The sequence below is a fragment of the Dipodomys spectabilis genome, unplaced genomic scaffold (genome assembly GCF_019054845.1).
Source record: "Dipodomys spectabilis isolate Male_0828 unplaced genomic scaffold, ASM1905484v1 ptg000030l, whole genome shotgun sequence".
Taxonomy (NCBI): Eukaryota; Metazoa; Chordata; class Mammalia; order Rodentia; family Heteromyidae; genus Dipodomys; species Dipodomys spectabilis.
The window spans coordinates 7,635,193-7,661,781 of NW_024870707.1; the positions used below are offsets into that span (position 1 = coordinate 7,635,193).

At 57.3% G+C, this 26,589-nt stretch overlaps 1 protein-coding gene across 1 annotated transcript; it reads left to right on the plus strand.

Annotated features, from left to right (window-relative positions):
- Window positions 1–26,384, plus strand: Dagla (diacylglycerol lipase alpha). The gene is given in 21 exon segments (XM_042676136.1): window positions 1–30; window positions 1,586–1,723; window positions 2,091–2,302; window positions 3,828–3,929; window positions 4,525–4,663; window positions 8,301–8,388; window positions 10,780–10,914; window positions 12,283–12,360; window positions 13,732–13,856; window positions 16,909–17,062; window positions 17,451–17,534; window positions 17,638–17,715; window positions 18,131–18,211; window positions 18,872–19,014; window positions 19,264–19,332; window positions 20,185–20,257; window positions 21,634–21,830; window positions 23,040–23,169; window positions 23,509–23,696; window positions 25,393–25,900; window positions 25,902–26,384. Coding segments are annotated over 20 exon segments (3,141 nt in total). The 5' UTR covers window positions 1–30; window positions 1,586–1,628; the 3' UTR covers window positions 26,364–26,384.
- Window positions 26,385–26,589: the final 205 nt, after the last annotated feature.

The following is a 26,589-nucleotide window of genomic DNA, read 5'->3' on the forward strand; positions in this document are numbered from 1 at the left end:
GCCACCCGCCACCCCTGGACTGGGTGTCATGTATGTAAGGCTCTGGCAGCTTGGGGGGCATGCAGCTGTCCACACCAGGGGCCCCTCTAGAGCACTCAGTACAGGTGACCCCGACTCTCCTCCATGATGCTGTCCATCTGAGGGCTCTCAAGGGGGGCCCTGGGGTCTTGGGCACTAAGCTGGCTCCTAGCTACTTTGGATCCAACTACTTCAGAGAGTTGGGCACGGGGCAGTGAAAGATTCTGGGTTCTGGGTGAGCGTGCAGATGGATTGCTTTTCCTCAATGAAGGGGCAGAAGATGCCCCCAAGCACTCCTGACCAAGTTGCCATCCGGTCCTTCCTGCCCCAGAGAAGTGGCAACTGTGGCTGAGGATGCTGTGTCGCGTGTCCAAGTCAGAGAACAGTTTACAGGGCGCCGGGCACCGGTGGCTCACACCTGTAATCCTAGCTACTCAGGAGGCTGAGATCTGAGGATCACGGTTCAAAGCCAGCCTGGTCAGGAAAGTCTGTGAAACTCTTATCTCTAATAAACCAGCAGAAAACCGTAAGTGGCGCTGTGGCTCAAGTGGCAGAGCGCTTGCCTTGAGCTGAAGAGGTGAGGGACAGCATCCAGGCCCAGAGTTCAAGCCCCATGACTGACAAAAAAGAAAACAAAACAAAAAACATAAAACAAAGACCTCATTGAGCCAAGACTTACTGAGCACCTACTGTGTGCCAAGCCCCAGCCATAACCATCACATCCTACTGTCCGTCCCCAAGGCCTTGGGCCCCTTTCCCACCCTCTCAGGCCCCATGGTGTTTGTTCTTGGCCTTAGAAGCCTGACCCTAGCCTGGGCTAGATGTAGAAAGGAAATAAGGGGTGGGAGGGCTGAGGGTCCCACCGATGCCATGCAGAAGGAGGAGGTGTGCTCGGCTTCCGTGGGGATGTCTTCAGGCATGGCCAGGGTGGGGGACAGGAGAGACGCTAACACAGCTGAAGTTTGTGTGTCCCGCTGCTAAGGGCCTGGGTGTTGGCTTTGGGTGTTGACAGGGCCGGAGGCAGCTCCTCCCTGGAGATGGCCAGTGCCTAGAAGTCCCCTGGTGGTGGGTGGGGACTTGGGGGCCTGAGTCCTGGACCATAGCTGGAACTGGTACAGGGGCTCCTGACTAGTGGTGTTGCTTGCCCCGGCCCTCCGAGGCAGCTACAGGGTCTTGTGTGCATGTGTGCATGCATGCATGCACATGTGCGTGTGAGCGTGTGCGTGTGCGTGTGCGTGTGCGTGTGTGTGTGTGTGTGTGTGTGTGTGTATGTGTGTGTGTGTGTGTGCGTGTATGCTGCTACTGGGGCTTGAACTCAGTGCCTGGGTACTATCCCTTAACTTTTTCATTCAAGGCTAGCCTTGAACCACAGCTCCACTTCTGGCTTTTTACTGGTTCATTGGTGATCAGAGTCTCATGGACTTTCCTGCTCTGGCTAGCTTCAAACCTCCATCCTCAGATCTCAGCCTCCTGAGTAGCTAAGATTACAGGCATGAGACCCCAGTGTCCAGCTTTCAGAGTCTTTGCGTGTGTGTATGTGTGTGTGTGTGTGTGTGCTTGTTTTCAGGAGGTGAGCGCCAGGCCCGCTGAGCCTCCCCGAGCTGCCAGCCATGCCCGGGATCGTGGTGTTCCGGCGGCGCTGGTCTGTGGGCAGCGATGACCTTGTCCTGCCAGCCATCTTCCTCTTCCTCCTGCATACTACCTGGTGAGTCCCTGGCTGGGGCCACAGGCCTGGAGGGAAACTTTTTGACCATCTGCTCCTCCCTGCCTGATCCTGTCCCACTCCCTGGAGAAACCCTTGGGGTTCCCTGGACCCTTGGGGGGCAGTACCCACATGGAGACACCCCTTTCCTGGCTGTTGCCACCCCTGTACTGAACATGACCACCACAGCTGTGTCCCCATGCTGCCATGGAGCTCCCTGTTCTTATTTCTCCTGGTCTTGTGCGGGGGGAAGATGCCTGTTGCCCCATCCTTCTGCCAAGCCTAGGCTGGGCAGGGCTGTCCTGCCAGCCAGGGCTGGCATAAGGCAAGTGCCCAGGCTTCGGGCCTCGCTGACCTGGGCCCTCCGCAGGTTTGTGATCCTGTCCGTGGTGCTCTTTGGCCTGGTCTACAACCCGCACGAGGCCTGCTCCCTGAACCTGGTGGACCACGGCCGCGGCTACCTGGGCATCCTGCTGAGCTGCATGATCGCCGAGATGGCCATCATCTGGCTGAGCATGCGCGGGGGCATCCTGTACACGGAGCCCCGCGACTCCATGCAGTACGTGCTCTACGTGCGCCTGGGTAAGGGCTGCTCCAGACCTCCCTCTACGTCCAGGTCCTCCCGTGCTCATTCATCCCTTCAGCCCAGAGTCACTGGGCGTGGGTTCAAGTGCAGACCCTGAGCTAGCACAGGGGCAGGTTAGACCTGGGGGCAGGTAGAAACCCTCCCACTGTATGTTTTGTAAATAAAGTTTTATTGAAACACACCCTTGCATACATGTATCCTCTCAGGCTGCTCTGATTCTCCTGTGGCAGAACTGAGCATTTGCTTCTAAGACTGTAGCACCTCAAAGTCTAAAATATTTGCTTTTGGGGGGGCTTCAATTCCGGGCCTGGGTGTTATCCCTGAGCTTTTTTTTTTTCTCTCTCTCTCTCTTAAGGCTAATGCTCTACCACTTGAGCCACAGCTCCATTTCTGGCTTTTTGTTGGTTAATTAGAGATAAGAATCTATGCTCCACCCAGCTAGCTGGCTTCAAACCACGATCCTCAGATCTCAGTCTCCTAAATAGCTAGGATCACAGGCGTGAGCCACCCGGGCCAGCCTCCCTTCTATCTTAAAACCAGAGCATCTCTGCGAAGCTCACTGGTTTTATGATCCTTTCCAAACAGCCCCGCCCTTTCTTGGGAAGCTCCCCCTCCTACCCTCTACCCCTGCCCAGTCCCAGTTGCCTCTCCCACTCTGTGTGTTAAACCCAGGAGCAAGTAGTGGCAGCATCATTTGGTAGATGAGGTCACTGGGTTCCTGGGTATTCATGAGCTCTCTCAAGGTCACCCAGCTAGGGAAGGATGGAAATGTTTCCACATTTTCTTCCCAATCCCTGGTCCAGGCCCTGGGCTTGGTGGTGCAGACATAAGCAGCCTGGTTGCTCCTTATGCATCCCCTTTCAGTTCCAAGGTTTCTTGCCCTTTTCATGGGATAGACACTGATTTAATCTCAGGTGGTCCTGGGACAGGGTTGTTACTCCCGTCCTGTAGACGAGGAAGCTTAGCCTGAGATGCACGCGCATCCCACACAGGTCCCAAAATCCTGACAAGACAAGAGAAACACTGGGCACCGGTGGCTCACACCTGTCATCCTAGCTACTCCAGAGGCTGAGATCTAAGGATCACGTTCAAAGCCAGCCCAGGAAGGAAAGTCTCATAGACTCTTATCTCCAATGAAAATCACAGAAAAATCCAGAAGTGGATCTGTGGCTCAAGTGGTAGAGCATCAGCCTTGAGTGAAAAAACTCAGGGATAGCACCTAAGCCCTGAGTTAAAGCCCCAGTAAGGGCACATAAACACATCAAATTAATCAATTAAATTAAATAGAGCTGTGCATCTTCCTCATCCACCTTTGTAGTCACCTTCACAGAGCAGACAGGGGGACCTGAGGGCACAAGGCCGGGGGCCTAGCACAGAATAGAGGAGGAATGTCCTTGGGGCCCACAGGGGACCCCCCCCCACTTCCCACCCCAGCAGCAGAGCTGGCCAGAGGGCTCAGGCCAAGGTCTCTGGGTGCTTCCCTGGTGGCCACACTTCAGCCAGGGCCTGCTCTCCCCGCAGCCATCCTGGTGATCGAGTTCATCTACGCCATCGTGGGCATCGTGTGGCTCACCCAGTACTACACCTCCTGCAATGACCTCACTGCCAAGAACGTCACCCTGGGTATGTGTGTGTCATTCTGTTTCCCAGCCAGCTCTGGGGGTGGGGCCTCTGGGGCGGGGCCTCTGGGGGTGGGGCCTCCAGTGGCCGTGATGGGACTGTGCTCCACCATCCCCTTGGGGACCCTGGCCTTAAGTGGGCAGTACTTGAGCTCAGCGTTTTCTTCATCGCCCACAGAGCTGCCTGCTCCCCGTATCAAGGTGTGTCTTGGGGTCTATGTTTGAGGAAAGTTGGGCCCGAGGCTTCTGAGCTGGAAGCTATTTGGAGGCCAGAAGTCACCAGGGCCCCTTTCTTTTTTTTTTTTTTTTTTCTTTTTCTTTTTTCATGGGTCGTGGGGCCTGAACTCTGGGCCTGAGCACTGTCCCTCAGCTCTTCAGCTCAAGGCTAGCGCTCTACCACTTGAACCACGGCGCCACTTCTGGCTTTTTCTGTTTATGTGGTGCTGAGGAATCGAACCCAGGGCCTCATGCATGCAAGACATGCACTCTACCACTGAGCCACCCTCCCAGCCCGTAGGGCCCCTTTCGTAAACACGGCTGATGGCCCAGGGACATGTCCCCAATATCTCCACCTCTTGTCACTTCCTGTCGCCCCGCAGGGATGGTTGTCTGCAACTGGGTGGTCATCCTCAGCGTCTGCATCACCGTCCTCTGCGTCTTCGACCCCACGGGCCGCACCTTCGTCAAGCTGAGGGCCACCAAGAGGAGGCAGCGGAACCTGAGGACCTACAACCTGCGGTCAGTCAGCTGACTGCGGAGTCATGGGCAATTCCCTCTGCTGATCAGCAGGCAGAGCTGAGGCCTAGCCAGGCTGTGGGTGTGTGAGAGACTTCCCCTCTGCCTGCCTCCGTTTCTTTGTCTGTGAATCGCAGTTCCTGCCCCCACGGGGTTGTCTGGAGACTTATATGAGATAACACATACAAAGCAGTGTGGTCAACATCGTAAGAGGCGCATGCCTGGAACAGCTTAGGAAATGGCAACAGTGGCATCATCAGGAGTCTGTAGCTCACGCCTGTAATCCTGGCTACTCAGAGGGCTGAGATCTGAGGAGCTCGATTCGAAGCCAGCCCAGGCAGGATAGTCCATGACACTCTTTATCTCTAAGTAACCAATGACAACCAAAAAAAAGCCAGAAGTAGAGCTGTGGGTCAAGTGGAAGAGGGCTTGGATCAAAAAAAAAAAAGCTAAGCAAGAATGGAAGGCCCTGAGTTCAAGCCCCAGCACTGTCATTATAGTAGGAGACATTAGAAATCTAACCAAACACGGACAGGGTAAGTGACGGCTGCCCATGAGGTAGTTGTCACTGGCTTGTTCATAACAAGGATGGAGAAACCGAGGCACAGATGGGTCATGTGACCTTTTTGAAGCTATGCAGCACATCTGTGATGAGACTGGGAACTAAGCCTTCAGGGCCCTCCCTTGTCCAGTAGGCTTGTGGACTGCCTGGGTTTCAGAGACTTGGAGGAAGTTAATCCAGGAGGACTTCCTGGAGGGGGTGAGTTTTGTGTGGTGTTTTTTTTTTGTTGTTTGTTTGTTTTTTTGCCGGTTGTGGGGCCTGAACTCTGGGCCTGGGCGCTGTCCCTCAGCTCTTCAGCTCAAGGCTAGCACTCTACCACTTGAGCCACAGCGCCACTTGCGGCTTTTTCTGTATATGTGGTGCTGAGGAATCGAACCCAGGGCCTCATGCATGCAAGGCAAGCACTCTACCACTGAGCCACCTTCCCAGCCCTTGTGTGGTGTTTTTTAGGAAGGGGAAGGCTGTGCCTGGGCCGACTTGGAGAGGGAGGGTTTGACTCCTGTTACTTAAAGAAGAGGGTGGGGTGGTCACCATAACCCCTGAGAATTAAACTCCTACTGTGGCACAGGCCCCCAGCACTGAGCTCGGCAGAGGGGGACCCGTTAATCCCTTCTGCCAGCCCCAGGACAGTCGTGATCCACCAAGAAAGGTCGCAGTGGTACCGGGGTGGTTGAAGTGGGTCCGGATCCCCAGCTCAGTGCAGCCCGCTCAGCATCAGGCCCAGCAGCCCAGGCCCCGCCCCTCAGGCCTTCTCCCCACCCCCACGCCTCCATACTGGGCTCCCCATGGACTTTCTTCCACGTCAGCTCATCAGAGACACACCCAGGCCTGGGCTTGTCACCACCCAGTCCCAAATGTCAAGTCTCAAAGCCAAGGCCCTACAGCCCATTTCCCCTCCCAGCTGAACTGGCCAACACCCTCCCCCTCCCCCACCCGGATGCCACTCTGCTTGGGCCTGCCCCCACCCGACCTGGTTTCTGGCTCTTAAGATGCTGCCTTTAAAGCCCAGGGCACACAGCCCCCTGCTAGTGGCATTAACAGTTGCTATAACTTTAAGTAGAAAACTTTCTATGGCGCCCACCTGGCCTGTTGACTCCCAGCTACTCAGGAGGCTGAGATCTGAGGTTCATGGCGCAAAGTCAGGAGGCAGGAAAATCTGTGAGTCTTAGCTAATTAGCAAAATAAATGCCAGACATGGAGCTGTGGCTCAAAGAGTAGGGTGCTAACCTTGTGCAACAACAACAAAAAAGCTATATAAGTGACAGCACCTGGGCCCCGAGTTCAAGCCCAGGTACCACCCCCCCACCTCCAAAAAAAGAAAGAAAGAAAGAAAGCTTTCCATGGTTTCTAAACCGTGTGAAGGTGGGTAAGAGGCCAGAGCCTCCAGGCCCCTCTACCTGTGGGAGCTCCTTCAGATTCTCCCTGGGGTCTCCCCCACTGGCTATGAAGCTACCACGTTTTGTGTCGTTTTATTCCAAGCCAGGACATTTTCAATCCAGCAACTTCCCAGTGTAGAGACATGCTCACCCCACACCTATTTTGGTTTGGGTTGGATGTTGGGTGTATTGTTAGAGGCCTTGGCCCTGACTCTTTCCAGCAAATTGGTGGAGGCTGGGGAGAAGGGGAACTTTCCCCAGCACTGCTCCCAGAGCCCCAGCTTTGGGTTTTTGCAGAAGGAATGTCTGTCCTTCCTCTTTAGTGGACTGTTGGAAACCATGACTATCTGTCCAGACTTGGTATGTGGCCCCCTGCTTAACTAAACCTGTCACCGGCCTCACACGCTAAGATCAGCTGCCCCTGGTGTCTATCAAGGGTACTGCTGTGACGGTAGAGTGCTTCCATCTGGCCACAAGCCAGGCAGCAAATCCTCCTTGTTATTACATTTGCAAGTCCCGTTGGGTTAGAAAACGTTAAAGATCTGAATGCACTGGGACCCTAGTTTGGCCAGTATACTGTCGCCTCATCAAGCCCCTGGAAGAGAAGACATTGGCTCAGGATACAAGGCTGCCTGAGTCCCCAGGGGCAGCTGGTCCTAGGACCAGTTCCTAAGCACCTCCTGTAGCTCTGGACGACCCCGTTTTCTCCTCCTTCTGGAAAGCTGCCTTGTGGAGCCAGGGTTAAAGAGTGCTGAGCAGACCCTGGCTGCTCCAGGACAGCCAGACCCGTCACTCCTGATCACTGCTAAGTGCCGTGAATGCACTGGAGGGCCAACCTCTCCGGCCCCCTTGACAGCCCCAGCAGCAGGGCAGCAGGGAAGCCAGCCAGCCCCTTGTTCAGTTGGAGACTGCTATGTATATTTGATGTTGCTGCCATTGTTAAGTTCTTCTAAGTGGAATATAATGAGCTTCTGCATTCGTTTGTGGGGGGAGAAGGGGGGAAACGCAGATCTGTGTGACAGGTCTGTCCCAGCCCTTGGAACAGAAGGACAGAGAGACCCAAGCCTGGTCACCTCTCCCAGAGCTCCTGGTTGGAGCCTTGGGACAGCAGAGCCATCTTTTACTTTGGCATCATAATTCTGAAGCCCCTCCCCAGGCACAGCTTTGAGTCAGTCTTCCAAAAGTCAGGGAGCCCCCCCCTCCCGTACCCCCAAACCAATGGCCCATGAATTTTCTTTTTACTTTTTCTGGTCCTAGGACTTGAACTCTGGGCCTTGGCACTGTCCCTGAACTTTATTTATTTTATTTTTTATTTCTCTGCATGAGGCTAGCATTCTACTACTTGAGCCACAGCTCCACTTCCGGTTTTCTGGTGGTTCACTGGAGATAAGAGTCTCATGGACTTTCCTGCCTGCACTGGCTTCAAACCAAAACTCTCAGATCTCGGCCTCCTTAGTAGCTAGGATTACAGGCGTAACCAGTGCCTGGCCAGCTCATGATTTTAAGCCAACAGGAGCCCCCTCCAGGAGTGCCTTGGATGGCTGAAACCTGGGTCACTGACCACCCAGCCTTGGCTAGGCCTGGACCCTGTTCCCTCCCCAAGCTTCTCTGCGGCAGCCCTTTAGGAACAGGCTGCATCTGGGCCCAGCTCGTGTGCTCCAGCCTTTGACCTGGCATATCCGGTCTCTCTCTGTCTCCACAGGCACCGCTTGGAGGAGGGTCAGGCCACCAGCTGGTCCCGGCGGCTCAAAGTGTTCCTCTGTTGCACCCGGACCAAGGACTCCCAGTCAGTAAGTACTGGGAGGTGGCTCCCTGCAGGCCCATGCCCGGCGATGCAGACCCTTTTGCCCCTTTGGCAAAGCAGGGTGGACAGGATTGGGCAAGAGGTACTGGGCTTTGCGTGTGAGCAGGTGACAGCCTGCTTGTACGACGGTCTGTTCTCCATTGACCAGCTCCCCCAGCCGGGAAAGCAGCTGTCCACTTGCTTTGTCAGAGGAACAGAAAGACACAATGCCTTTAGTTTCGGACAAATGCTCACGGGTCAGGCAACCTCCAGACAAGAACAGTGGGTCCATTTGTCAGCAGCAAATGATCTGGAAAGTCTGGACTCACTGTCAAGTGCTCTGCATGGGGCTGGACATCAGTTCGGTTGATGCAAACGGAGATCCAGACACATGAGTACTGTGGAAGGAAAGCACAGTCAGCCACAGACGGCCCCGAGGATAGAAAAAGAGACAGGAACCTTAGAGATGACTTAGCCTATCATTCAGTTTTGCAGATTAGGCAGCTGGGGGCCCAGATAGGGGTGTGATTTGCTCAGTTTCCCCCCAGCAAGTGAGTAACAGAGCTAGTGAGGTCAGAAGACCCCCTTGTGCCCGAGGCAGAGAGCAAAGTGCGCTCCTCAGAAGCCACTGGAAACCTTGCCGCCAGCAACTCCTGGTGAGCCACGTGGTCAGGGAGGCCATAGAGGAAGACCCGAGGCACGCTGGGCAGGTGGGGAGCATGTCTGGGGTCTGTCCGGAGAGGTCTGAGGGGTCACAGGCAGTCATGCAAGGAGTGGTCCCCTGATAGATGGAGGCTAGGTTTGTCAAGGCTGATGGAAGGCACTCATGCCCCTCCTGGACCCACGTGTAGAGATGGGGTTGTTGTTAGAGCTTGAAACCAAGGACACATGTCTCAGGGGAGTTTCTGAGTATCAATCCAGGTAGAAATGGACTATAGCCAGGGACTGCCCTAGGAACAGGTCCAGTCCAAGTGTTTTTAAAAAATAAACAACAACAACAACAAACTTTGGGGATGGCAGGGCTAGGGACTGAACTCATGCTTGCTAAGCAAGCACTCTACCATTTGAACATTGACCAGTCCCTTTGCTTTTCCTTTGTTTTTTGTTTGTTTTTTTTTTAATAGGATCTATAAGCTTTTGCCTAGGCAGGCCTTCAACAGTAGACTTACTTCTTCCTCTCAAGCAGCTGGGATTATAGGGATATACTACCACGCTTGGCTCTGAGTAATTTTTGTTTGTTGTTAGTTTGGGGATTTGTTTTTTGGTTTATTTTGGGGAGGGGGATCATATTGGTTTTAGATACTAGGGCTTGAACTCAAGGCCTGAGCATTGTCTCTTGGCTTTTTCTGTTCAAGTCTGGTACTCTGTTTCTCAAGCCACACTCTACCTCTGGCTTTTTGGTGCTTAATTGGAGATAAGAGTCTCATGGACTTTCCTGCCTGGGCTGGCTCCAAACTGGGACCCCCAGGGGTTTCAGCCTTTTAAGTAGCTAGGGTTACAGGTGTGAGCCACCGGCTCCCAGCTTCTGAGAGCTGTCCCATCGATTTAAAAATCTGTCATTTACATAAACCATACTTCCAAGTCTAGCGCCTCAGTCCCTCTGGGCCGCCAGCTGGAGCTGTGGGCAGTGGCCCACACTGTGTGTGGCCTTCTTGGGCCTTTGAGTCTTCAACTTTAGATTTCTTTTTTTTCTCTCTCTCTCTTTCTCTCTCTTCCACATGCTAGACATCCCAGCAGGAGACCAGAGAAGCATGGCCAGTTGCTGAGTTTGTTCCCCTTTGGCATCTTCCGGGGCTTCAGGCCCCAGGGTAGTGAGAGGCAGGGAGTCTTAGAGCCACTGACCAGTGGGACTCGTCTTTACCTATGTCCCTGCTGAGGACAGGGCCTGGAGGAAGCAGAGAGGCTACTGGTCCAGCAATCACACCCCTTCTCAACCACATCATGGGCACCACTGAACATTGTGTGTGGGGCTCCAGAGTCCTTGGCAGGGGCTGGGGAGGGGGGGCTTCCAGGATCCTAGATGGTGGGGTGATTGCTGAATGCTTCCTATGGCTTCTCTGCTCGACACAGCCCGTAGAACAAGCTGAGCCATGGCACCTTGGTTCCTAGTTTGTTTAAGGGGCAGTGGCTCCGGCTGGCTCCCAGGCTGGGTGGATGCTTGAGCCGCGTGCTGGCATCTAGAGCAGAGGCCTGGGCCGTGGAAGAGGCTCAGTGTGGCTGACTCCCGCCAGGCCTGCAGAACCGGGGCGCTCAAGGTCACAGCTGCCCAGAGCCAGCTGGGCGCGCCTGGGCCGGGCTGCGCAGGTGCCACAGGACACCTGCCCTGGGGGATTCACTCCTGGTCTCTCGGCCTCTTCTGTCCCTCTGCCCCTGCCCCCTGCCTTCCTGAATCTCACAGGATGCCTACTCGGAAATCGCCTACCTCTTCGCTGAGTTTTTCCGGGACCTGGACATTGTGCCGTCTGACATCATTGCTGGCCTGGTGCTGCTCCGGCAGCGGCAGCGAGCCAAGCGCAACGCGGTGCTGGACGAGGTGAGGGCGCTGGGGCCGCCTCCGCCCCTCCCTGTGGCCCCGCCCCGCCCTGTGGCCCCGCCCCGCTTCCAGCCCCGCCCCCGCCCCCTATGGCCCCTGCCCCGCCTCCCGCCCCTCCCTGTGGCCCCGCCCCGCCTCCGGCCCCGCCTCCGCCCCTCCCTGTGGCCGCCCCGCCTCCGGCCCCGCCTCCGCCCCTCCCTGTGGCCCCGCCCCCGGCCCCGCCTCTGCCCCTTCACGTAGCCCCGCCCGCCTCCCGCCCCTCCCTGTGGCCGCCCGCCTCCTGCCCCTCCCTGTGGCCGCCCCGCCCCCCGGCCCCTCCCTGTGGCCGCCCCGCCCCCCGGCCCCTCCCTGTGGCCGCCCCGCCTCCTGCCCCTCCCTGTGGCCGCCCCGCCTCCTGCCCCTCCCTGTGGCCGCCCCGCCTCCTGCCCCTCCCTGTGGTCGCCCCGCCCCCGGCCCCTCCCTGTGGTCGCTCCGCCCGCCTCCAGCCTCCTGGGATCAAGTCTCTCCACTGGCTGCCCTCCATCACTGCTAAAGAAACGCCCGGGTGCCTCCTGTTTGAGTGACTCCCCGTCTGGACTGTCCCTTTGGGGCCAAGCCCTTCTGGGGCTTGAACTTGGGGCCAGGGCACTGTCCTTTATCTCATTTGCTTAAAACCAGTGCTCTACCACTGGAGCCAGAGCTCCCTTCCCGCCTTCTTGGGAGATTAGAGTCTCACGGACTTTCCCGCCTGGGCTGGCTTTGAACTCTTTGATCTTCAGAGCTCAGCCTCCTGAGTAGCAGGATTACAGGTACCAGCCACTGGTGCCTGACCTACTTTTTTCTTTATTTTCTCCAGTTCTTTGCCTGTAGCCAGCCTCAATCTGGGATCCTCCTAACAATGCCTTCCACGTGGCTGGAATTACTATAGGTTTATGTTATGATATGCAGCTTGTTCTTTGAGATGGAGTCGTTTTTTATTTTTTTGTCTCAGCTGGCTATTAAACCACGATCCTCCTAATTTCTGCTTTCCAAGCAGCGGGCATTTCAGGCATGTACCACCATGCCCCACCTTCCAAGGATTTCTAATCACAGGGACCCCTGGTGACCATTGCCAGCCTGGTGCTTTTGACCTCTGGCTTTACTGCTCTATCTCTGCCAGCACACCAGTTCCGGCTCTGCCAGTCTGTCCCAAATCCCTTTCCCCTGGGTGTGGGCCAGGAGTCCCCTTGGGGCCTGGGGCTTTGGGTTGACAGGGAACAACTAGAAATACAAGGGAATTGCTGCCTGTTGCATACCACCCACTCACTCTCTGGGGCCCTGGGATCTTTGGGAAACAGGCGGTGCCCAGGGCTGCAACCTCTTTCTTAGCCCTGTGTCTGGATTTGTCAGGCAAACAATGATATCTTGGCCTTCCTATCCGGGATGCCAGTGACCAGAAACACCAAGTACCTGGACCTCAAGAACTCGGTGAGTCACAAGGCCCCAGCTCCTCCATCCTCTTCCCCCACTGCCATCAGCCCTCCCAGAAGCCCCTCCTCACATCACCCCCAAGTGCCCCCCCACCCCACCCGACACTGGGCACCAAGCTATTGCACCGTGAGCTGGGAAAACCACTGCTAGCGAGAAGTGCACTGGGGCAAAGCGGACTTTCTAGAACCTTCTCTCAAGTGCCTTGGGTTGAAATCCCAGGGCTTAAAGAAGAGCTGGGCCCATGGCACCGTGCCCAGCCCAGGGCACTGTGGTGCAGCCTCAAACCATAGCTGGCAACAGGAAGAATGGCCTTGTGGCCGAACCACAGAGCAAGTCCTCGTCCTTCTGAGCCGGTCCCTGCCCTGAGCACACACCCCACCCAGAGCTCCAGGGGACAGTGAGGGCGTGAGGGAGTCCTAAGCCCAGCCCCAGGAGCACCGGGCCCAGCGCCACCCTTGGGTGATCTCCATCTGTCCTTCAGAAAAGCCTAGGTTTCCTTCTGCTCCATTCACCAAAGCCGGTGTAACAGGTGTTCCTGCCAGTCTCCAGGCCAGGGGCCTGGCGTGCCCCGCTAGGGGAGGGGCGGGGCAGGGCAGAGGCTGCCAGAGCCCCGCCCACCAGGGAGCTCAGGCATGGCATAATTACCCCTGGGGCACTGAGGAAGGCCTGCCGGCCTGACTTCTCGAGATGACTAATCGTCCTCGTTCACTCTGACAAGGTGACTAATTCCCTGTAAGTGCCACCGTCCTCCGGTGCCCAGGGGCACGTGGAACTGACTGGCCAGGACCCTGTGGTTCCCAGTTCTATGCTCTCTCTCTCTCTCTCTCCTCTCTCTCTCTTTCTCTCCAGCCCAGGATGCTGATAACACAGGTTTTCCAGCCACCACACTTTAGGCTCTCCAAGTTTCCAACCTGTGCCTTTTTCTCTAGAATGACCCCAATCTCCCTGACCCCTCCCTTCCACACCCCCACACCCCAGCCTCGAGGCTGAGACTTCATGAGTCAGAACAGAGAGAAGTTAATTCCCTGACAGCAAAGCCCTTTCCTGGGACTCCATTGCTAGAATGGGGTTGTGAGCTACGCATGCTCCCTTCCCCTCACCCCCCCCCCCGCCTTTCCTGGAGGGGGGAAAAAAAGCCAGGTAATCGATCTCATGCTCCAAGTGAATTTTCTGTCTCCCAATCATTAATTCAGAGATTGGAGCTACCAGGACGGGACTCAGGAGAATACATGCCCTGGGCACATGTGTATGTGGAGGTACCCTGCCTCCTCCACGCCCCTTCCCTGCTGTCCCACCTCCGGGACCAGCTGAGCAGAGGCCACAGACAGAAGGTCTGGGGGCCACCTTCCCCTGCGTCCTGTCTTCCAGCACGAGATGCTGCGCTACAAGGAAGTCTGTTACTACATGCTGTTCGCCCTGGCGGCCTACGGCTGGCCCATGTACCTGATGCGGAAGCCCGCCTGCGGCCTGTGCCAGCTGGCTCGCTCCTGCTCGTGAGTACCCCACTGGGGCCTGGCTTGGAATCCAGACCATCCCTTGCAGCCTGGGGGAAGTCGGTACACCTCACAGGGACCTGTGAAATGGGTGATTGAGACCCTGCTGGTTTTGTTCATTCCCTGCCCCTCTGGCTCTCTCTGTACACACACACACACACACACACACACACGCCATCCATTTCCCTTCTATTCACCTCTCTCCATCTCTGGCTCTTCTCCTGGGCACTGCTTTTCTAGAATTAAATTGTCCTGGAAGGGAGGCCTACTCTATGGAAGGTTCTAGAAAGGCATCCAGAAGGCCCTTTAGCAAGAAGCCCCAATTTCTTTTCCCCTCCTGGGGAAGGCCTCAGCCACAGATCTGGCTGCAGCCTGGCTCAGGGCGTGGGGGCTAGGGGGGAGGGCTCTGCATTCCTAAGTGGGCCAGAGAAGGGCTCCAGGAAGGACCCTCTCTCATGACGGCTCCGCCCTCAGTCCATGCCAGGGAGAAGCAGGACAGCTCCCTGGACTCGTGTTCCAGAAAGGCTGGCCTCTAGGTCAGCTGCTTCCCCTCACCCCACCCCAGGGACCACCAGAGTCACGCCTGCTCTTTCCTGGGAAAGCTACTGGCTCTTGGGACTTGGTTCTTTTTCTTTTTTTCCCCTTTTTCTTTTGCTTTGTGTGGTCAGTTGTGGGGCTTGAACTCAGGACCTGGGCTCTCTCAGCGCTTTTGCTCATGGCTAGCACTCTACCACTTTGAGCCACAGCTCCACTTCCGGTTTTCTGGCGTTTAATTGGAGACAAGAGTCCTGCAGATGAGGCTGTGCTTTGAACTGCAATCCTCAGACCTGAGTAGCTAGGATGACAGGTGTGAGCCACCAGCCAGCAACGGGCTTCTTTTTCTTTTCTTGTGCTGGTACTGAGGCTTGAACTCAGAGCTTCACACTCTCCCTTGGCTTTTTTTTCACATCACAGACTTTCCTGCTCAGGCTGGCTTTGAACTAGGATTCTCAGATCTCACCTCCTGAGTAGCTAGGATTACAGGGCGATCACTAGCACCTGGCTCTATCAGCCTTCTCCATACTGAATGGGAGAGAGAGAACAGAGTCCTTGGCCCTGAGAGGGTTCAGTTAGGGCAGGGCTTCACCCTTACGAAGCACCTGCATGTGCTGGACCTTTGGTTTCCCAGCATCCCCCTGGGAAGCAGCTGCCAGCCCTCCACTCATACAGCAGGGGAGGCCAAGGGGCTGGTGGGGCAGTGCCCTCCAGGCCTATAAAATCAAGAAGTGACGTTGTCAGGAAGAGTTTCAAGTACAGTCCTAAGTGCAAGGCCGTATCACTACAGAGCCAGGCTCCACGCAGGGGACAGAGGGCAGGAGTTCGGGGCCCACCACCACCAGCACTTGCCCTGGTGGTGTGGAAGCTGCTAGTGGGTGACTGGCCCCGCTCTCTGGTGAGCATTCTGGTTGGCTTCCAGACTTTGGATTAACTCCAGAGTTTCTCCATTGAGAAGCAACAGTTCCATGACCCTTGAGAGAAGAAAAATGTCTCAGTCTCACCAAAATCCTGGTGGTGTTGATAAAATCTCACTCCGCTGGCAGCTTAAGTCAACTGACAACCCGGGTCACTCCCGGGCTGGGCTGATCCGTTGGATACAGGCTCCCTCTGGTGGCCTGTGTTGGAACTGCAGTCCAAACTAGGGGCTCAGAGCTGGCTCAGCCAGCCAGCCTCCCCTGTGCCTGGCAGATTTGTACTGGGGACACAGCTGTGATGAGCACAGGGGAGAGCCCCTGCCCCGCGGAGCCCCAGCTGAGGCAATATGCAGAAAGAAAGTCTATTGTGTGTCAGAGTAGATGGGGGAGATGGGGAAGCCCCATCAGAACATAGCCAGGTAGGCAGAGCCTCAGGCCTCAGTAGGACCAAGGTTCTTAAGCTAGGTAAGGAGGGCACCATTATGGGGTCTGGTTTGACCTTCTTTATAAAGGGTCACGGTGCTGCTGAGTGGAGAACCCTGGGCAGCTGTGGATGAGGGAGGCCAGACAGGGAGGGACACCCAGGCAAAGAGAGAGGGGAGAAAGCACAGGCAGGAGCTGGTGCTGTACCTGGAGACAAAGCCCAGCTCCTGAGGATATGGGGGATCTGAGGGGGAGGAGTGGGAAAGCTGGTCCCAGGGCCTGGACTTGGAACCGTTGCAGACAGGATGCATAGCTAGAGAGAAGAGGAGGCTCAAGCTAGACTTGGAACCCTTGGTGACAGAGAACAAGCCAGGGAGGAGGGCCAGTCCAGGAAGGGACTGGAAGAGGAGGCGTTTTCAGCCAACTGGAGATGGACCTGTGGGCCAGGGCCTTCTCAGAGATCATGTGCTGGGAGCCAGAGGTGACTGGTGAGTATGAGAGCATGATGGTCACCGGGGACAAGGCAAAGATGACTCTGGAGACCAGATGGGACTGGAAATCCAACTGGAAACTGTGCGCCGGTGGTTCACGTCTATGATCCTAGCTACTCAGGAAGCTGAGAGATCTGAGGATTGCAATTCAAAGCCAGCTTGGGGAAGGAAAGTCCATGAGACTATTATTTCCAATTAAGCACCAAAAAAGCTGAAAGTGGAATTGTGGCTCAAGTGGCAGAGCTCCAACCTTGCACCAAAAAGCCCAGGGACAACACCCAGGTCCTGAATTCAAGACCCCAGGATCAGCACAGAGAGAGAGAGAGAGAGAGAGAGAGAGAGAGAAAGAGAGAGAGAGAGAGAAACTAGAGCCCCATCCAGAGAAGATGGAGGAGAAAAATGCCCCATCAAGCCAGGTGCTGGTGGCTCACTCCTGTAATGCTCGCTACTCAGGAGGCTGAGATCTGAGGATCTCGGTTCAAAGCCAGCTCAGGTGGGAAAATCTGTGAGACTCTTATCTCCAATTAACCACTCAGAAAACCAGAAGTGGTGCTGTGGCTCAAGTGGTAGATGAAGCGCTGAGGGACAACGCTCAGGCCCAGAGTTCAAGCCCTATGACTGAAAGAAAAGAAAAAAAAAGCCCTATCAGGGGTCCCCGGCCCTGAGCTCATGGCCGCCGCTCCCCAGATGCTGCCTGTGCCCAGCACGGCCCCGATTCGCCCCCGGAGTCACCATCGAGGAAGACAACTGCTGTGGCTGCAATGCCATCGCCATCCGCCGCCACTTTCTGGACGAGAACATGACAGCGGTGGACATTGTCTACACCTCCTGCCACGACGCGGTGAGGGCCAGGCGGGGGCCGTGCGGTGCGGTGGGGTGGGGTGAGGGGCCTGGGGGGGGGCACTGCAGCCTGCCCACCGTGGGCTGGGCCGGGGCAGCCCCTCTTCTTCCACATCCCGGGCTGCGGAAGGGGGTTACCTACCCTGTGTGTAGCATCGGGCTCTTCCTGCCCAGCCTTAAGGAAATGAGAAAAGAAAAACACAAAGCGGGGAGGCCGTGAACTGGGGTGCCCAGAGGTCCCAGGAACCCCGGTCTTGGCAGACCTGAAGGGGTTCCCAGGTCACAGGAGCCGGAGGATTTCTTAGCCAGGAAGACAGACAGCTAGTGTCATGCCGTCTAAGTCTAGCCCCATGCCGGGGTTCTGGGGCTCATGGGCTGCCACCTCCTAGGTCTACGAAACCCCCTTCTACGTGGCAGTGGACCATGACAAGAAGAAAGTGGTGATCAGTATCAGGGGAACCCTGTCCCCAAAGGTATGCTGCCCATGGCTCCCCCCAGGGGCCCTCAGAGCCTCCCCATTCCCATCCTCCTCAGCCTCCTCTCACCTGCCCCTTCCCCCCCACCCCCACCCCCCAGGATGCCCTGACCGACCTGACCGGCGATGCTGAGCGTCTCCCCGTGGAGGGGCACCGAGGCACCTGGCTAGGACATAAGGTACCCACTCTGTGTGCCTTCAGGGCCCCTGACCTTCTCTTCCCCAGCCCCTTGGCCTGCGTGTGTGTACATGCGTACTTGCGCATGCGCACACCAGGGGACTTTACTGCTTGCTGGGCCACTGGGAGAGACTGGTCAGAGAGCTGTGCATTAGTCTGGAAGGTTCCTGTGGCCCATCTCCATGGGATGCCCACACACACACACACACAAACACACAGCCCAGAACAGGAGTGCCCTTTCCCAGGAGGGCAAGGGGGCCTGGGGAGGCTGTGGTGCCCAGATCACACCAGTGTGTCCTGGGCATGCTGCCCTCTGAGCCTCTGTCTCCTCCTCTCTGGGATTGACCCCAGGGGAGCATGGCGTAGGGCAGGGTCCATGGGCCTCAGTCACTGTGGTCACCTGTTCCTCTCGCCAGGGCATGGTGCTGTCCGCCGAGTACATCAAAAAGAAGCTGGAGCAGGAGATGGTCCTGTCCCAGGCCTTCGGGCGGGACCTGGTGAGGCGTCTTCCGTGCCCCCCACCCCTCCAGCCTGAGGCCCCTGCTGCCCCTCCCCCAGCTCTGTCCCGCAGACAGCTCCTGGAGATGTCCCGTGCACCCCACCCAGGTACCCAGTACCTGCTCCCTGCCTGCTCAGCGCTGAGCCATTTGTTCCAAAAGAAAGTTTAGTGGAGCACTCAAAATGGAGAGCAGAATGACAGCGACACGCAGCAGCTCTGCTTGGCAATCTGAACCCGGACCCCCACCCCATTCCCCCCACCCCGCACAGGCAGCAACTGAGGCACTGCCAGCTGCCCCTTCCCTGACCCTGCAGACTCCACTAGTAACTTAAGGAAGAGGGAGGGGGAGGGGTAGCCTAATGGTTAGCATAGACGATAATCATTATAGTAATAGACACTCAGAGATGCAATGCCGAGGAGGGTGTGGAAAATCAGGGAGGGCTTCCCCAAGGAAGAACCTCTGAGCAAGGTTTTGAAGGATGAGTAGGAGTTCGTGAATACAGTCTCCCTAAGCAAGCAGTCTGTGGGGACCAGCATCCATGCAGGACAGACTTGATCCCAGGACTCTGCAGAAAGTCCTCTGCCTCCCTGGTGTCAGCTGGGGCACTGAGCTTGGCAGGCAGCAGGGCATGGCTCTCAGGCTTCTCTTGGTGCCCAGGGCCGCGGAACCAAACACTACGGCCTGATTGTGGTGGGCCACTCCTTGGGCGCGGGCACAGCCGCCATCCTCTCCTTCCTCCTGCGCCCGCAGTACCCAACCCTCAAGTGCTTCGCCTATTCACCCCCCGGGGGCCTGCTGAGGTGAGCAGCCCTGGAGTAGGCTGGTATGACTGGAGCCATCGAGGGCTGGTGGGGCTAGACTGGGGCCGCCCAACTTCCGGTCACAGGGAGGGGCTGGGAATGGCCCCGTGCATGGAGTGTGGTGGGCCCCCCAGAAGACATGGAGCTCAGTGGCGTCGCCGCCCACCCCGGGGATGCTGGGGCTCCCGCCATGCCCCTGATCCATGCCTGAACACCTTCCTTCCTCCCTCCCTCCCCCTTCTCCCACAGCGAGGACGCCATGGAGTACTCTAAGGAGTTTGTGACTGCCGTGGTACTGGGCAAAGACCTCGTCCCCAGGTGAACCCCAACCCCGTCCCCAGCCCCAAGCCCCCCACCCCACTCTTCATCTCCCTGCGGATCCTCCTACCCCCAGCACCACCGGCTCACACCAGTCATCCTAGCTACTCAGGCCAGGCGCTGGTGGCTCACACCTGTAATCCTAACTATTCAGGAGGCTGAGATCTGAGGATCACGGTTCAAAGCCAGCCGGGGCAGGAAAGTCCATGAGACTCTTACCTCCAATGAACCACCAGAAAACCAGAAGTAGCGCTGTGGCTTAAGTGGTAGAGCGCAGGCCTTGAGCTGAAGAGCTCAGGGACAGCGCCCAGGCCCAGAGTTCAAGCCCCACGACCGACAACAACAATAAAAAAGACTGAGATCTGAAAATTGCAGTTCAAAGCCAGCCCAGGCAGAGGTCTCTTATCTGTGAAACTTTTATCTCCCATGAACCAGCAGAAGAAAAAAAAAGTTGGAAATGGATTAGGCCAAGTGGTAGAGCATCAGTCTGGAATGAAAAAGCTAACAGACAGCACTTAGACTGTGAGTTCAAGCCCTAGTACCTGTATGCACACACACACACACACACACACACACACACACACACACACACGTATGTCATCGCAGGCACCCGTACCTTGCTTGGCTCCACCTCTCTTCCGCTCCCCTCCGCCGAGCTACAGACTCCATGCTACCTCCAACCTGGTAGACTGGCCTTGTCAGTGGTAGCCAGGCACAGGCCAGCCCACTCTACCCCCTCACCCCCTCCCTTGTTTCCCTCCACTCCCCTCCCAGCCCTGGCCAGGCCAGACTGACACCTCTCTCTCTCTCTCTCTGTTTCTCTCTCTCTCTCTCTGTCTGCCCCTGCCCCAGGATCGGCCTGTCCCAGCTGGAAGGTTTTCGTCGCCAGCTCCTGGATGTCCTACAACGCAGCACCAAGCCCAAAGTGAGCTCCTGCCTGGCATTCTGGCCTTGGGGCAGCCCTAGCTGTCCCTGTCCTGGAGTTCCCCGCTGATCCCCCAGGACAAAGCACAAAGGGCCCCACTGTGGATCTGGAAACCTCAAACCCTCAGTCTCTAAGCTCAGTCCATCCAGCCCCTGTCCTTGGACAGGTGGGGAAACTGAGGCCCGGGCCCAGTGTGGGAGGGCCCTGCCTCAACTGTGTCAGACTTGGAAGAGCAAGGATGGACTACACTGAGCTGTCTGAACTCATCTGATCCTTGAGCGGCCATATTTGGAGTGGGCAAGAAAAGCCGTTTATTCTGGGCTGGGAATGTGGCTTAGTGGTAGAGTGCTTGCCTAGCATGCATGAAGCCCTGGTTTGATTCCTCAGTACCACATACACAGAAAAAGGTGGAAGTGGTGCTGTGGCTCAAGAGAGGCTCAGGGACAGAACCCAGGCCCTGAGTTCAAGCCCCAGGATTGGCACAAAAGAAAAAAAAAGAGCCTTTCTTCAAAGCCTGCAAGGTAAAGCCTAGGCCCCAAGAAGGCTGGGTGCTCTATGGGGAGGATGCAGTCTGCTCCCGTCTTCTGCTGGAGTCAAGAGGAGAGGGCCAGCTCTCCCCAGTCTGTACCTAGCAGGCCATTGGCACCAGGAGTGTGGAGCGAGGCTGGGTGCTGTGGCCCTGGCATAGGCCAGCAGAAGCAGGAGCCCACTCAGAATGTCCATCTTCATTGGCCCCTTCAGGAGTGCCCTCAGCCCCACTCAGTACCTCAGCCTGTCAGTGCTGTTCCCAGCCCTGGTGTCTGTGACCTTCTGGCAGCAGAGCCCGGGGTCCAGTGCCAGGTGCCAGGTGGTGGGCAGGAGAGCCTAGCTTCACCGGTCTGTGTCTGTCTAGAGGACCCAGCTCTGGGCAAGAGGCATTGTCTCTACCAGGGCTTGACCTGGGCATTCATGGTACCTGGAGTCAAGTATCTGGGACCTGACCCAGACCTGGCCAGGCCTAGCAGGTACAACCTGATCAAACTGAGGTCAATTCTGCCTCCAACTTGCGGAATGATCTAGAACAAGTCCCTTCCCTCACTGGGCCTGTCTCCCATCCACTAGATGAGGGCTTGGCTGGTCCCCCAGCCCCTTGCCAGCCATGAAATTCAACAATTCCATGTCATCTGTCCTTGGCATCTTATTGGCCATCTGGCCACCGTACACTTCAGCCACTGCCTCTTCAGGTGGGCACCGACCTTTAATGCCCTGGCCACAATCCCTTCTGCCCCTTCACATCCCCCCCCCCCCACCTGTTGAGCCTTCCTGAGCACCCCAGCCCTGCCCAGCCAGCCAGCCTTGCTCAGCCCCCACTGCCTCTCCCTGCCCCCCCCCCACAGTGGCGGATCATCGTGGGGGCCACCAAGTGCATCCCTAAGTCAGAGCTGCCCGAGGAGATGGAGGTGACCACGCTAGCCAGCACGCGGCTCTGGACCCATCCCAGCGACCTGACCATCGCCCTCTCGGCCAGTACCCCGCTCTACCCGCCCGGCCGCATCATCCACGTGGTCCACAACCACCCCGCGGAGCAGTGCTGGTAGGTGACACCCAGGGCTCCAGATCCATGGCCACCCAGGGTGTGGACGGGGGCAGCATCTGGGCACCTCAGTCCACAGTGCTATGCTTCAGCCTCAGTGTCAGTCCTTCCCTGCTGCTCCCCAGTGGTGCCCGCCTGGCCCTTCCACCATGAAGAGTGGATACTGGGCCGGGTGGTGGTGGCTCACGCCTGTAATCCTAGCTGTTCAGGAGATCTGAGAATCACAGGTCAAAACCAACCTAGGCAGGAAAGTTGGTGAGACTAGTATCTAATTAACTAGCAAAAAGCTGCAAGTGGTGGTGTGGCTCAAGTGGTAGAATGCCAGCCATAAGTAGGCAAGGTGGAGTTCAATCCCCAGCACAGGGGCATATGAACACACCAAACACACACCACCACCACCCCACACACACACAGTGTGGATGTTGGCCTGAGGATGTAGCTCAGTGTTACAGGACTTGCCTAACATATGCAAGGGGGAAAAGAAAGGAAGCTGGGTGCCAGTGGCTCATGCCTGTAATCCTAGTTACTCAGGAGGCTGAGATCTGAGACTTGCATTCAAATCCAGCTTGGGCAGGAAAATCCATGAGACTCTTATCTCCAATTAATCATAGAAAAAGCTGGAAGTGGAGCTGTGGCTCAAGTGGGAGAGGGCTAGCCTTGAGCACAAAAGCTCAGGGACAGAGATCAGGCCCAGAGTTCAAACCCCAGGTTGGCGGGGGAGGGGAGGGTGGCATCTTGGCAGCTGCTTATCTGTCAGGCCTTGGCCAGCTCACTTCAGTGTTCCCAGAATTAGTCGGCAGACAGCTGTGGGCAGGTGTGGGCCCAACACTCAGTGAAGAGCAAGAGAAGAGCAGGACCCAGACACAGACTTTCTCAACTTCATGTTCTTAAAGCTTGGGCCTGCTTCGCAGTATTCACTATCTCTCTTGACCAAGAGCTGGGCACTAGGCCCTGATGGGGCTGGAGCAGGTCTGTAGCAGCTGGAGGGGACAGGGGAAGGAGGGGCGCTGCAGCTCCAGGTCAGCACTTTCCAGGCTCAGAACAGTGCCTGAGTCAGGAGGCCTGTAGCCCTGCTGGCCAAATGGGGCAGGGGGCAAAGTGTGTGTAGGGGGGGCAGACCATCCTCCAACCCCTGCGAAGCAAGGAAATGCGGCAGAGACACCTGACACCCCCACACATTCTTCCCTCTGGCCCCTATGTCCCCCTCAGCTGCTGTGAACAGGAGGAGCCCACATACTTCGCCATCTGGGGAGACAACAAGGCCTTCAATGAGGTGATCATCTCTCCGGCCATGCTGCATGAGCACCTGCCCTATGTGGTCATGGAGGGGCTCAACAAGGTGAGCGGCAGACTGCTCCCCCAGGGATGGGGAGGCCAGGAGACACCCCTTCCCCCACCCAGGGCCTGTCCATGGCCCAGGCTAACAGGAAGCCCAGGCTAACAGGAAGCCTGACATTTACCAGGCCAAGGGATGGCTCCGCCTCCTCAGCTCCTCTGAGGGCAGCCATAGGCCAACCTGTTCCATTTGTGGGCGGGGCATCCTGTGCCAAGTCCCAGGCTTGCCTTGAGGAGCAGAGCCCCTCAGGAGGAAGAGCGAGCCCCCCCCCCCACCACACCGCTCTGGGAGCTTCATGTCTGTGGCGCCTCCATGCCAGCCCCCCCTCATCCTGCCCCCCAGGTGCTAGAGAACTACAACAAGGGAAAAACAGCGCTGCTGTCTGCTGCCAAGGTCATGGTGAGCCCCACCGAGGTGGACCTGACTCCTGAGCTCATCTTCCAGCAGCAGCCGCTGCCCACAGGACCGCCCCTGCCTACCGGCCTGGCCCTGGAGCTGCCGGCCACGGACCACCGCAACAGCAGTGTCCGGTAAGTCCTGGGCCCAGGACCACCCAGTCCCTCCCTCCCCCAGGGGCTGTGGTGTGTGTGTGTGTGGGGGGGGGGTAATGCACATTGGTGCGCATGCCCATCCAGTGTGAGTCCTGGGCTGAATTTCCCTCTCTGCTCCAATCAGCCTGCAACCTGCCATCACAGAGGGGGTCTCAGGTTTCCCCCATGTGGGCTGGGGGATTTCGAGGAACCACGCAGACCTGCAGACTGCAGACATACAGATTCATCCAATCTCAGTTAGACTCAAACAGACGGACATCTGCACTCACACATGTGTGTGTATGTATGGACTTGCATTGGAGCCTGCGCAGTCATAACATATGTGTATGTACCATTTTTAGCCATGAGTGTATAGATTATTACTAATGCACGTACAGATCTACAGGACACTCTTGGACAGGCAGATTATGGGTGCGAATGCATGAATTACCTGTGCTAGACACACAGGCATGCAGGCATCACCCACACACTGCTCATGCTCACACATACTGTTTGGAGAATTGTCCTGCCTCTGGGATCCTCTCCCAACCCCCCAGGAGGCGCTGTGGTCACAGGTCCTTCCAAGAGATTGCTGAGGGGAGGGGCCGCTGCTTCCTGGTCCTTGGTAGGGACCCTTGAACAGCTCTTCCTGCATGCAGACATTTCTTGTGGCAGCTCTGTGCTTGACCCCAGTAAGCACTACCACCCACTCCTCTATCCCCTGCAGGCTGGTCTGCAGAGCCAGTGCCCCAGGGCTCCCCATCCTGCATAGGGCTGCACCCCTGGGAAAGTTGGGGGGCCCCCCAGGATGAAGAAGCAAATGAAAGGAGTCTCTAGGGTGGGAGTTATTACTGGGACTTAAAATCAGGGTCTTAGCACTGTCCCTGAGCTTTTTTGCTCAAGGCTAACACTCTATCACTTGAGCCACACCTCCACTTCTGGCTTTTTGGTGGTTAATTGGCAATAGAGTGTCATGGACATTTCTGCCTAGGCTGGCTTTGAACCATGATCCTCAGATCTCAGCTTCTGGAGTAGCTAGGATTACAGATGTGAGCCACCGGTACCTGGTAATAGGAGCTTTATACACAGCAGAGTGGCGCTGGTCTGAAAGTGGAGCTGGGGTGGAGCTACCTCTTGTCCCTGCCTTCCTTCCTCCCTCTCTGTCTGTCTGTCTGTCTGTCTGTCTCTGTCCCTCTGACTTTTCTTGGGTCCCTCTATGTTTCACTGTGGCTTCAGTCTCTCTCCTCAATACAGTGACTGGGCCCCCAAGTGGTCTTCTTAGAGTCTTAAAGCCCCCTCTGGAGCCTTAGCCTCTTGAGGTCCCCACTCCAGTTCACCCAGCACCCAACCTTTGTCTTTTATCTTGGATACTTGGGAGTTAAATTAAAAAAAAAAAAAAATCACACCTGTAATCCTAGCTACTCAGGAGGCGGAGATCTGAGGCTTGTGTTTCAGAGACAGCCCGGGCGGGTCAGACAGTACGATTCATATCTCCAATGAACCACCAAAAAGTTGGAAGTGGAGGTGTGGGTCAAGTGGTAGAGCACCAGCCATGACACACAGTTGAAGGCCCATGGCGGGCACGCATGCGCACACACTGCCCTGAGGGGCTGGTGCCCTTCCTCGTCCCGGGGGGAGGGATGGGGGGGAGGGATCGGGGGGGGGGCTGACTCTGACTCTGCACCCCCCCACTCAGGAGCAAGTCGCAGTCCGAGATGAGCCTGGAGGGCTTCTCCGAGGGGCGGCTGCTGTCGCCGGCGGGCGCGGCGGCGGCGGCGCGCGCGGACCCCGTGGAGCTGCTGCTGCTGTCCACGCAGGAGCGGCTGGCGGCCGAGCTGCAGGCCCGCCGCGCGCCGCTGGCCACCATGGAGAGCCTCTCGGACACCGAGTCCCTGTACAGCTTCGACTCGCGCCGCTCCTCGGGCTTCCGCAGCATCCGGGGGTCGCCCAGCCTGCACGCCGTGCTGGAGCGCGACGAGGGCCACCTCTTCTACATCGACCCCGCCATCCCCGAGGAGAACCCGTCCCTGAGCTCCCGCACCGAGCTGCTGGCCGCCGACAGCCTGTCCAAGCACTCGCAGGACACGCAGCCCCTGGAGGCGGCGCCGGGCAGCGGCAGCGGCGCCGTCACTCCCGAGCGGGCCCCGAGCGCGGCCAATGAGGACCAAGAGGAGGCGGGCGCGGAGGGCGTCGGGACGGCGCCCCCCTGCCGGCGCGGAGCTGACCCTGCACAACGGGCGCCTGGGGGACTCGCCCAGCCCCCAGGTGCTGGAGTTCGCCGAGTTCATCGACAGCCTCTTCAACCTGGACAGCAAGAGCAGCTCCTTCCAGGACCTCTACTGCATGGTGGTGCCCGAGAGCCCCACCAGCGACTATGCCGAGGGTCCCAAGTCCCCCAGCCAGCAAGAGATCTTGCTCCGGGCCCAGTTCGAGCCCAACCTGGTGCCCAAGCCCCCGAGGCTCTTCGCGGGCTCGGCCGATCCCTCCTCTGGCATTTCTCTCTCTCCCTCCTTCCCGCTCAGCTCCTCCGGGGAACTCATGGACCTGACACCCACAGGCCTCAGCAGCCAGGAGTGCCTGGCGGTAGACAAGATCCGGACTTCAACCCCCACTGGCCACAGGGCCAGCCCCACCAAGCAGGATGACCTGGTCATCTCAGCACGCTAGCACTCCATAGCCGCCGCTAGCCAGGCCCTGGCCCAAAGCACAGGGCCCCATGGGCACCTGATGGCCATCCCAGGCCAGGTAGCTTTGAGGAGAGGCCCCTGGGGACCAAGGTAGCCGCAGGCCTGAGGCATCGCTGCTGAGCTGGGGGTCCACATCCCTACCTCAGCTTAGGACCCCCAGAGCCAAGGTGGCTGGGGCAAAAGTACAGAGAGGGCAAGGATCAGGA